Source organism: Pagrus major, chromosome 4 (genome assembly GCF_040436345.1).
Source record: "Pagrus major chromosome 4, Pma_NU_1.0".
NCBI classification, from domain to species: domain Eukaryota; kingdom Metazoa; phylum Chordata; class Actinopteri; order Spariformes; family Sparidae; genus Pagrus; species Pagrus major.
The window spans coordinates 4,804,726-4,817,485 of NC_133218.1; the positions used below are offsets into that span (position 1 = coordinate 4,804,726).

The window sequence follows — 12,760 nt, forward strand, 5'->3', positions numbered from 1 at the left end:
ACGTTTATACATTTGCACCATATATTATGCAAGTCAGTTGTCCATATTTAAAGTTAAATTAAATTAAACAAGCTGACAGTAGACAGTGACATGTAGTAACACTGGTATGGATCCTTTAAACATATGTGGCAGCCTTTATGTCCACTAAATTTCCCTCGGGACAAATAAGTATGTAATCTTGAATTTTAGAACTTAGTCTTCATATGATATTGCTCAAACAAAATGTAGACAACTGACTTACATAATATATTGTGCGTTTTTTACCATAAAATGTTATTGTATACAATATAATAAGCATAATATTTTCAGTCATGGAGTATATCACTTCACTGCTAAAAGAAAAGAAAGCAGACTCACTGCCAGTTGCAGTGTCTTCTTTTGATTTGCAGACTTTGTTCATTTTTTGTCTCAGTGATTGTCATTATAAGTACTTAAATGAATATAAATCACTGCATATAAAAACGATTCATCATAATCAGTTAAATGTAAAAGTTAGTGCTTTTTATTCAGAAAACCCACAGTTTTCACGTCTACTTGTATTTGTTTAAAGGGAAATTCCGCCATACTCTGCCTCTGATTGGTTTAACCAACGAAGGAAGAGGCGGAAAGAATGTTTAAGAAATCGAGAAATCCCTTTAAGAGAGCATTAGCAAAGTATTGTAAAAATACTTAGAGGTGTTGGTCAAAGATATATATAAGATATATATACTTATTCTGGCCTTTAAGAAAAATAGGTGCTAAGCTGGCTCTGTCAACTCCAAGGTAATTTACAGTGTCTGTAAAAAACTTAGCTACCAGCTAGTATCTTACAATTAACACTCCTGCTGATCTATAATATGATTAGCTAATTAAATGATTACATAATTTCTATACTGTAAATATGTTTACTTCAGCAACATTTTATGTCTAAAAAAATGTCAAAGGTATATATACTTTCTTTGTTGTGCAAAAAATGTAAATTAATAGCATAGTGAAAGATTTTTATTGTTTTTGTTTAGCTTCTACCTTGGTAGTGGCGAATGGGGGGTGGGAGAACATTTAAACCTGAGACCATAAATCCCGTTGGTTTACATTTTTGTGACAAAGTCTTCCAAAAGTCTTGAGAAAGGAGGGATATTTCAAATCCATTGGCAATCTCTGAGCCAAACGACATGGAAGTAATTACATGATTTCACCACAAGATGGCAGCAAACTGTTAAATATGGTGGATTCCCCCAGGTTACACAGCTGTCAGAGAGTCAGAATAGTAAACAACAGGGAAATGAAATTCCTAATGCAAAACAGACTCACCATAATTTACTGGAACAGAAAGGAATTGTGGATTTAAAGCCTACAGCCAAGCCAGACGGTGGCCTCTGTTGTTTATTATTCCTTATTTTAAAATGAAGGTTGTTGACATCCTTGCATATGAAAAAAAAAAAAAAGTTTTTCTCCTCCCACCTCCATTTTCTTTTAATAGGAGCATGCAGTGGTCTGGTGGAACATGTGAGACATTGTCTGGTCTGCAGGTTCCTGTATTTGCCACCTCCACCCAGTGGATGATGTCTGTTTCCAACACCTTTTTATGATGTAAACTGGACGATTACGTACTTCCAACATCCTGTAAAAATGAACTTCAGTGGCACAACATGTAAATTTCACACTAGGTCACGCTCCTGCAGGTTATAGAACGAACTTGCTTATATTCTATTCATTCAAATTGACTGTAATACCAAACTTCATGAGGATTTATCGAAAATGCTTTTAACAAGATTGTCAATACATTTATTTTAACAACCTTTATGTGTTTCTTACAATGAAGTACAACCTGTCATATTAGTCTTTAAGCTTTGGCAAGCAATAATACATGCTAATTGTGCACAACTAAGTACTATTATTGCCTAACTTTGGCAATAGACTACATATTTCCAAATAGATTTCGAAGACCCTCTCCCCCTACTCCTAACATGCACACAGACACAGGAAATACTATTGTTCTTGACAGGAAATGCTGAGAGTGGGGCTCTTAGATGACACTCCTAAACACTGAGATTGAGGAGCAAAGTGACCACTCAATAACAACACGGGCAAGTGTGATAATATCACAGGAAGACCCAAAACCATCATGACCTGCCTGCGATGGACAATTTCTATCAGGTGACTCAGTACGGACTCCTTCTGTCTTTGTCTTATTACTGACCTATTACTCACTCCAGCTTGTGCAGACACTTACAGTACACACACGCATACATGAACATACATTTGAAGACACAGAACAAAGCCAGTATTGTGGGTTGTAGCCACTGGAGAAGAGTCTCACACAGCTACGGGAAGTTAAGCCATGGTAACTGCGTTGGAATCTTGGCTTGTCTCGAGCATCCCTCTCTTTACACAATTAGTATGACAAAGATGTGTTGCTCTGTGAGTGTGGGCGCCTTTGTGCTACAATACTCTTATCCTTACCAGGAAAACATGAAGTACTCCAAACTGAAGATGTCATAGCATTTCTGATTTCTTTGAGATATTTATTTGGATTTTAGACTTCGAAGTGTCTTTGAGTTTAAGATTAGAAGGCTTAGAGTTAGGATGTAGATTACAGCGTGTAGCATTACAATCAGTGTACAAGTATCATGACATTATTAAGGATATTTTGTGATAGTGATTATCATTTCAGTAAGTTTTGTTTCACTCAGACAAAACTTGTCTGAGTGTTAGTTTTTAAGAGAGATCCAAGACTTAGAGGAACATTTCAATTTAAAATTAGAGGGTCGAGAGTAAGAACATGAGTGCACAATTTCAGTTTGCATTAGCATCAGTGTATCAGTACTATGAAGTTATGAAGATGGGTGAAGTTTCATAGTCCGCAAAACATTTTTGGAGCTCCACAGCAAAACAGTTGCAGCAATCTCCTTAACAACTGAGGTAAATGGGGACTTAAAACTTTATTTAGCTAAAAGGATTAGCGCAAACCCCTTCTGAGGTGCACAAGCTCAACCGGTGTTGAGGGTATAAATAATGTCTTTTGAATTTAATTTGGGATTATCCAGACCAGCTGTATGGAATCATTTAATGTTTTTTTCATCTGTTTTTTTACATTTTAAAACAAGTCTCCATCTACTTCAGTTGTTTTGGCAAGTGCTGCAATGCTGTGACGCTCCAGAAATGGTTTATGGACTAAGAAACTTCACTTGACTTTCCATGAATTTTTATTTTTGAGTAAACCTATCCTTTAATAACTGATTTTTGTTCAGTTTGATTCCATCTGAATTGATTTAAGCTACTGAACTTCTTAAAATAAGTGCAATATGAAATTATCACTATTTAACTCCACAGAAGAGGGGTTGAGCCATAACATAATTTTTTTGCTCAGCCCTAGTTTAGCGTGAAATTAAAGGATACGTGCAGAGGCCGACGGTGATACATGTAGAGATAAACAAAGAAGTCAAAGAGTGTCCTCATAAGTACAGCGTTACAACTTTTACCTCTGTAATCTTAGATTACCTATATTGTTTCCACAAAGAGAAATAACTCTATTCAGTGTGATGTAGAGTTAACTTGGTGCAAAAATCAAAAAATGTCCTTGTCTCCTCCCATTAATGCCTGTGACACTCACACGCAGACACACGCACGCACATTTACACACACCGGATGACGTGCAGCCGGCTCCATGCCTGAGTAGCAGACTGCGACACAACGTCCAACTCCCTCCCTCCCTTTCTCTCTCTCTGTTTCTGCAGTCCTCTCCTTTCCTGTCCCAGGCAGCACTGCTCCCGCCTCCTCCTGCAGCCGTGCCTGACTGCTCATCAATAAGCTGTATTAGCCCATCACTAATCATATTGCGAGAGACAGAGAGTGAGAGAGTAGAGCAGCCAGATTTTGAGGGCATCATCAGTTTGCATGTGTGTGTGTGTTTGCGTGTGAGCAGTTAGGGACGGAGGTGGGAGGGGTGTATCCTAGCGAGGAGCTTTTCCCTGTTGTAGTAACCAACCGCACGCCGGCTGCCAGCCATTACTTCACTGCAGCAGCAATCAGCCCTTCCGTACTTAGTGAGCCAGACACACTAACCTGTCTGTCCCCTCCTCCTCTCTCCCTCTCTCTGCATATTCAGCAGAGCTGCCCTCCTCTCCTCCTCATCACTCTGCCACTCCTGCGGCGCTGCTCTCTGCTTGAAGGGGACACTGGCCTGCTCCTCACCCACTGATTCTGCATGACTGTCACAAAGGTAAGACCGCTGTGGATGGGGAACAACTTTAATCATGTCACCTTGTGATTTGGGCTTTGGGGTTAGATTGGACTGTGAAGGTTATTTAAGGTGTAATTCTCATCGTGTGTGTTTGTCTGTGGAGGAGTGAAGATGAGTTTTTGACTAGTGCTGGAGTTGCCGGGTTGTGCAAGGTTATCAGGATGCTGCTGCTGCCTGAGGATGTGTGTTAATATGTATGACTGTTCTCCTATTAGAAATCCAGTCTGGTTATGATAGAAGACCAACATGAAATTCTCGAATCTGCAGCATCTCAAGGAAACAATTTATTCTGGGTGTGAGGAAGTTATTCCTTTTTATCCATGTAGGAGGTATAGAAACTTTAGAGAGAGAGAGAGAGAGAGATTCAGAGAAGAAATTTCAAAATTAGGCCTGGTATTTGAAGACTAGAATGTTTCTTAAAGGTACTGTTATTTTGTACAATACTCACTTTCAAACCCAGTTATCATACGGATTGTTGAGAGCTGTGGTGTGGGTGATAATATTTGGCAGATTTGTTTGTTTAAGGTATTTCATTCATTCTATCTATAAGAATATGAGAACTGGTAAGCATTTCCATACTGATTCTGTGTTTTGTTTGCTAGCAGATTTGGTGAGTACAGCGTATCTCCTCAAGTCCCGCTGTGGCTTCGACAGATAGTGATTTATATACTAGTTAAAAGAAAGATTCCCAGCACGGTATGCAAATTCTTGCTGACAGAGGATTTCTAAGCACTTCCACTGAAGACATAACTTCAGTATTTTGGATTTAGGCAAGTGTCAGTGTGCGTCAGTCATATTGTGGCTTCTCTTCGATCTGTTGTGGCTTGTGTTGCACCTCCTTTGTACGTAACTTTGGGCAAAAGATAAATAAATGTAAATGTAACTGAAAATACTGTCACATAATGACGACTCAGCCATCATTTCAGGATGAAAGCAAGTTCCTACAAGGCAGAAATTTAGGGTTAAGACAAACCCAATAGCCATATTAAATGTTGACAATGTACGTTTTTGCAAACCACAGATATGTTGAAACTTATAGTCTTTATGTGCCAACTTTATGATTCTTTAGGTTCAGTTTTCAATTTCATGTTGTGATAACACCATGCTTATGGTCTGGTTAGGTTTAGGCACAAAAAACACATTGTAAGGGTCAGAAAAAGATCATGTTTTGGCTTAAAATACCTGGTGTCTCGTTAAAAATGTCCAAGTTTCATGCTTACAAATGTTGAAATGCCATCCTGAACAGTGGTCCCTGCTTAGCCATTTTGCCTAGCTGTAATGGCATTAAAGTCAGCTCATATACATGTAATGTTAATGTGATATGACATAGAAATGTCATTATATTACATATGACACAAACGTACAATGCTAACATTTTATTGTGGCTGGTTAGAACCTGATTTTGGGTTGAAGCAATTATCAGTTTCAAGATGATCTTAAAGTAGGTGTGTCAGCCTGTTTGGGAGAGACTGTTTATGTGCGCCCATGTGTGTATTGGTGGTTGCAGACTGCGCTTAACGCAGCGGCAGCCGGTTGAATCCTCTTAATCAATTAACAGAGGAAGAGAGAGAGAGAGAGAGACACTAACAAAGAGAGAGAGAGGGAAAGAGAGAGAAACAGGAGGACTCATACAGAGAGGAAATTAGCACACCTACTCCCATGTAGAGAATTAACCTAGACCAAAATAGATGACCTACTGTAGTCACAGGACAATGGCCTATTTACTCACACTGGTGGTCACACACCTGCAAGTTCCACACAGTAGTTGTGTTAATACAGAATGGTGTAGTTTCCTGCCTGCAGTCTCTAAGCACACACATTAACAGACGATTGCTCTCCAAGTACAATTTTCCTCCTGTGTGTGAGAGCGGTGTGTGGGAGGTGTGTGCGCCGCTGCGTAGGTGGACGCTCTCCACTATGAGAACTGAAAGAGGAAAAAGGTCAGGTGCCAATGTGTTGGCTTTGAACCAGCACCTAAATCTGACTGTAGACAAGGCCAAGAGCATGGAAGAGAATTTTAATGAATACGCCCTTGATTTATGTTGTCTTTGCTGGCATTTTGATTCCTACCTGCAATTATGGAAATGATTGAGGAGGAAGGAGTGAAGAGAAAAAAAAGGAAAGACTAAAACATGCTTTGACATCTTTGTAAAAAAAGGCATGAAAGCACATTACCCAGTGGTATCTAAAAGATGATGGGTGTGTGGGAGAGGCAGAGAGAGAGAGTGAGTCTAGGGAGCTGTTTTCATGGCTGTGCCTGCCAACAGCAGAGAAGTCACCTTGGGAGGGATACAGGACAAGAGCCTCTCTGCTGACGGGGCTAAACAGCCCTCTACCCCTCAGCACACACATACAGACTGACAATTTTCTGGAGAGACAGTCCCTGATACTTAGTATCAGACCAAGATTTGTATTGTCTGGTTTGACCTCCAACATTGCAATTTGCAGTGATTTGCAATGAGGACAAAGACATGTGCACATGTGGCATAAGCATGACAGTGACATGTCATGTTTATTGATTCGGCTTATTAGCACCAGTACAGTGTACTTAAAGGAGGAGGTTTGCACCTTGGATTATCTACTTATACTCATTAGCACATCTGCATACCTGATCAATCAGAAACTCAATTAAGAGCTCAATAGAAGAGTTGTCAGATGGGATTCTAAGTGAAGTGTCTGTGCTCTAATTTAGTGAGTCATAAGCTAATGTTTTGCTGTCAAACATTTAACATCAACAACCCATTAAGTAAGACAAAAGGAGAAATAAATTGTCAATGACTCATCAAGTCATGTATGTTTTTTGACAAAATAATAAAGGTCAGACCGGCAACTTGTGCTGGTATCAGACCAATCAAACAACAAAAGACTTTTTTTACAAGAGATGCTACTAAATGTTGACTTTTTTAGGGTCTTATCACATGTATGATGTATAGCATGTGAAGTCATGTGCTTATATGAAAGACTCAGTTGGGGCGCCCTGGTAGCTTAGTCGGTGGTGCATGGGCCCCATGTACAGAGGCTGTGACATAAACTTTGATTTATTTACATTACATTTTCAAAGAAATCAAAGCAGAAGAAAAAAGCGGTGAATCTCAAAACCACCATATTAAAAAACTCAGCTAATGACATCACAGTTGGTGGTTGTCATAGTAACACAACATACTCAGCTCAGGAGTTTTCAGTCACCAGAATAAACATTAAAAAATCTTCGCAAACACTTTCTGTTTTGTTTTGTTTGTTTGTCCTTGAAGGAATGAAAGAAACGGTTTTGCAGATTTAATTATTTATTTATTAGAAAGTCTGCAGAACACCTGATGAAGCAATTGAGAATGGGCATGTATTATTTAAGTTAATAAATTAAAAATATAACATAATATAAAATCTAAAATTGTAAAGGTGTCAGTGTAGATACTGTATATGCATGTTATATTGGGGGTTGGCTGACGCAGGGTTCCATGACAAAAAAGTGGTGCTGTGGTTTAAACAAATTTGGGAACCACCAATCTTATGTATTGTTAGTGTGTGTGTGTGTGTGTGTGTGTGTGTGTGTGTGTGTGTGTCAGAAACAGATAAAAATGGGAAATGTCAAATACTGTATATGTATTTGTGTCTCACCATGATAGACAAAACAACCAACAGAGAGAGACAGACTACTGTTCACTCTCACAGAAGTAGATCATTGGATGTTTTAAATCCATGGTCTTTGCTTTCAAACATGACTTACTGGACTGCGTCTTCTGTGCGAGGACACATAAGCTCTTTAGCTTTTTAACACCAACACTTTAGTCTTCTGGCAATCATTTCTTTGGGCCTGGAGGTTTACCCAATATATTGCTTCCAAATATCATAAACCCTCAAATTGAACATCATAATGTGATTTGTAAAATACCTGAGGCGAATGCATTCTCTAAATTGCTGGATGATGTTATTATACTGTAGGTTCATGAGCAGAATCATCCCTCTGTGTATAACTTTGCCCCATAAATGCTGGCTCAGTGCTGTATCAAGGACTTTTGACACTGCTGAGGAGTTGCTAAGGAGATGGATAATGCACTATTGACTGGAGTTTACATGAATCAAATACTGCAAAGAACAAACTACATTTTTAGAAATATTTTTCAAATCTCTGACTTATGTTTTTGCATCTTTTAAAATGACGAACTGGAGCTGCAACAGAGGTGTCAAGTAACGAAGTACAAATACTTTGTTAGCTTACTTAAGTAGAAATTTTGGGTATCTATACTTTACTGGAGTGATTATTTTTCAGCCGACTTTTTACTTCTACTCCTTAGATTTTCACGCAATTATCTGTACTTTCTACTCCTTACATTTTAAAATTAGCCTCGTTACTCCTATTTCATTTTGGCTTGTTTTCATTCCGGCTTGTCATCGTTCAAAAAAAAAATAGAAAAGAAAAAAACTATCCAGATAAATCGCGCCATCTGGATAGAGTGAATTTGATTGTGGTTGGATGAGAAGTATAAACATATCCCAAGCCCAAAGACTCTTCATTTACTGTCATAAATGACAAAAAAAGCAGCAAATCCTCACATTTAGGAAGCTGGAGCCATCAAATGTTTGAAATATTTGCTTGAAAATCAAATATCAATTCATCGTCTTGTTGTGGGTAATGTAGGTGCCAGGCCTTAAAAGGAAGAAGAATGTATGGAATAAAGAAGATAATATCTCTGGTTCTGCTGTATCGGTTTAGATCATTTGTGTTTGAACTGTCCGTAATGAGTCCAATAGTGTTATAGAATTAAAGTACAATGTTAGACCAGTGGACTGCTTTTCAAAACCTGGTGTACACATAACCCACAATGCAACTTAGCCACTGAGTGACATCACTAGAGGCAAGTCATAAGATTACATGCAGCTTCCTCTGGATCCACAAAAGGCTTTATACTACTTTTTTCACATATGCAGCAGTATTCCCCAAGACCTGTAAACACACTTTATTGAGTAAATTTGGTGTAGTTACCCTTTAAGCTTCAGTAGTTAATCATTAGAGGGAGTTTGCCTTGTATTTTTGTCAGTGTTACTGTATCATTGTGTGGGAATGCTGTTAAAAAGGCTGTTAATGTTCATACTCCACTCTTGTGACGTGAAAATGAGTCAAATATTGTAACGAAGTGAAAAGATTTCTGCAGCACTCGACATGCTGCTCTCAGCGTTGTTTCAGAAAACTGCCAACACAGCTCACACATCAGGGCACGGCATGGGATTATTATTACTATATCTGGACACTCTGTTCTCATTTGCTTTGTGATTGCATGTATGTCTGTGTGTGTGGAGAGTGTGTGGACGTGGGTGGGAGGGCACAAATGTGAGTTGGCAGACACATTACAGTATGTGTAGGTGGGTGGATAACTTCCACCACTACTACTAAATCAGCACCAAGTGTTGGAGATCTTGTGATATCAGTAGAAGAACAAACCTGTTTATCTGCTGTCTTTTGACCTAAACTCATGTGAATGTGTGTGTCTACATCCTCAAGACGGCTTCATCTCAGAGAAGCTAAATTAAACCCTGCAGTTCACAGCTGCTCTCTTACATAAGATACAAGTAGGAAGAACAAACCCATACAGTAGATCTACTTAGTTTGTTCAATAAAAGACCACTTCAGTGTCCTCCAACAACACAGGGGGCAACAGTGGCTAGCCCTAGCATTGATTGTTGCCCTGAGTTACCTTCCTGTCAGTTTTAGTTTTGCTCTGAGTCCACGGGGCTCAAGGGAGAGGCACAATGGCCACAGTGGGATTTCTCTGTGCTGGAAACTGACCTCTCCAGAAGGCTGAGGTCACCCAGCCCTCTGTCTGCCAAATGACCTTCAGCCAGAGATGTTGGGAAATAAAAGCACAGACGGCCTGAATTCTGTTTCATATTCAAAGCAATTTCTGAGCATTTAGCAACCAATTCAACTATCCCATAAAGCATAACGGCGAGCTGCTGGCATCGGAAGAGTTGCTCAGACCGTTTGGACTGTTCTTTTGAAAACCCTATTTGATTAGAAAGCTGTGATTTGCACGGCAGCCCCTAAAATGGTCCAGTTGTTTTTGGTTGGATACCACAGAAAGAGCAGTGTGCCAGTGCAGGGAAGGGGGGTGGGGAGAAGGACAGAGGGACGCTGAGGGAGGAGAAGAGTGACTAAGATGAGGAGGGGGAGGACTGGCCTTCGGAGTCCCCTTTTTGTTCCTTTAGACACCAGCAAAACTGCTCCCCAGCTGACACTAAAGGGAGTCCATGTGGTGATAAATGATTGTCTGTTCCCAGAGGATCGACACACACACACACACACACACACACACACACACACACAAACACATACAGATGCACATACTTATGCATGTATTACTAGAGGACCCCTTATGACTTGATTAATTTTCTGGCTCCTAACTCTAACCCTAACCATCTGCACTGCACCCCCGACCTCGCCCTAATCCTATTTTAACTTTAGCCCTCAAATTAAAAGTCTCGCCCTCAAGTCAGATGCAAATACTTTTACCCATCAGAACACACCAGTGAACAGTGTCAAAAATTAGCACCGTCCACCAGGCAAATGCTGGTAAAAATATACAACTGTATGGTAGATTTGCTTCACTCACCAGCCCCCCAAAAAACATATTAATCTGCTGAACATTCACTAACCAATTGGCCATTAGAGATTAAGATTACATTTTTCACCTGACCATGAATGAATGCATAAAACGGTCAGGATCAGGTCTTGTTTTTTTAACATAACCAATTTTATGAAATTGGTTTTCACAAGAGACTACATCACATGTGGTGTGCCCCGTCTCTGGGCGTAACCTAGTGCTTCTCCTGCATGCCTCGAGACAGCCAATCAACAGCACTATTAGATATTGGCAAAACAAGCATGCTGCATCATTATTGGCTCACTGGGGCTGATGAGATTAACTCCTCAGGTATTGAAATTTGGTATCGAAATGACAACACAAAGTATCAAAGCTCGATACCCAGCACAACCAGCCACTAGCATATTTTACCATCATTTGGCTGGTGGATGAAGCTAATTTGGAGCCCTGTGTTCATGTCATGAAAACAGCAATAAGCAACATAAACAAAACCCAACACATCCTTATACCTAAACAACTTAATAGGTTGATTCCCAGTGACTCCCAACACAACATATATCACCATTCCCAAAACAACATGACTGTTGAAGTGTATCAGCAACAAGCTTACCGGACCTTTGTCGTACGGATGTAGTTTGGTGTCGTTTAGGCAAGAAAACTACTCGGTTAGGTTTAGTAAAACATCGTGTTTGGGGTTAAGATAACTACGTTACTTATGTAACTTCAGTTACAAACGTATCTACATTACATACATAACTGCAGTCAGGTTATGTACGTGACTTTTGGTTTCTCATTGGACAGAGTGGTCTCCTGGGTGAAACTCCTGTGCTTGTTTTACCCAACCACCATCCCCGACCACCTTTCAGTTCTTTATACTACTTCAACTGACTTCCTCCTTTGTTGCAGTAATAATTACTTCAACCACTAGAGATTGTTGCTGAACAAGAAAAGTAAATAAGGGTCGTAGTAAACTGCTTTCACAGTCGACCTAAACTGTTATTTTCCCGATGAGGACGAGCTGAACAAAACACAAAAATTGGAAGTGAGAAAAATTGCATACAAAGCAACATTTTCACATACGATACATGCAATATAAACGGTAACAGTCAGAGCCATCACAGAGATAAAAATACAAGAACACACACATGTACATGCCTGTTTTATCTCTAGCAAGCACTTTATATTTAACCATCCTGACGTGAATTCTATATAATTCAAAGTAGCGTTCCAGCTGTGTTAAGTGTGTTTGCAATTACATATCTGCAAACACCCCAATTATGAAGGAGGCCCACGCCGCTCTGATGTCAGGCACACGTGTGGTTGGAAAGACGTCTGAAAGCCATTTTCAGCGTGTTTATGGTACAGCTTCTGCTGTTAACTGAAAGGCTGTAAAGACTCTCATTGCATAAAAGATATGTTTAAAGATATGAAAGCTCTGACAAATCTTGTTGATTATCGTATTACATTTTTATCTGCTTTTATAGTGATTTTATTTGTACAATTAAAATAGAAAATACACATTTACACACACAAATCAAAGCACATCCACACTTTTACCATCTAAATTCTTTACTCAGGGCACCTCGCCCACCATAAATCTTAATTGAGTCTGATTTAGACCACTGGCCATTTGTCAAGCTGAATGTTTACCCGCACACTCTCACACACACACCGACACACGGACAGACACATTAAACTGGGGGCTAAATCGCCAACCTAGCAACCCAAAACCTGCTATTCCTTTGGTAGGAAAAATACACAACAGCTTATCAGATTAAGAATACTAAATCCAGAATTAAGCTTTTTTTGTTTCTTATATTCACTCTAAATGGAGCAGATAGAAGAATTACACTGGGAGAGCTAGTTGTGTGTGTGTGAAAAGGGAAGCAGACAAAAAGTGTGAGAAAAAAGGAAAATAGTTGTGAGAAAAGCCACAGAAAAG

General features: G+C 39.5%; 1 protein-coding gene across 1 annotated transcript in view; it reads left to right on the plus strand.

Annotated features, from left to right (window-relative positions):
* The first annotated feature begins 4,146 nt into the window (after positions 1–4,146).
* Positions 4,147–12,760, plus strand: part of coro2ba (coronin, actin binding protein, 2Ba) — a 52,855-nt gene continuing 44,241 nt past the window's right edge. Inside the window, exon 1 of the mRNA XM_073464443.1 lies at positions 4,147–4,201. Within this exon, the coding sequence (XP_073320544.1) occupies positions 4,187–4,201 (15 nt within the window). The 5' untranslated portion in view covers positions 4,147–4,186. The remainder of the gene's footprint in view (positions 4,202–12,760) is intronic.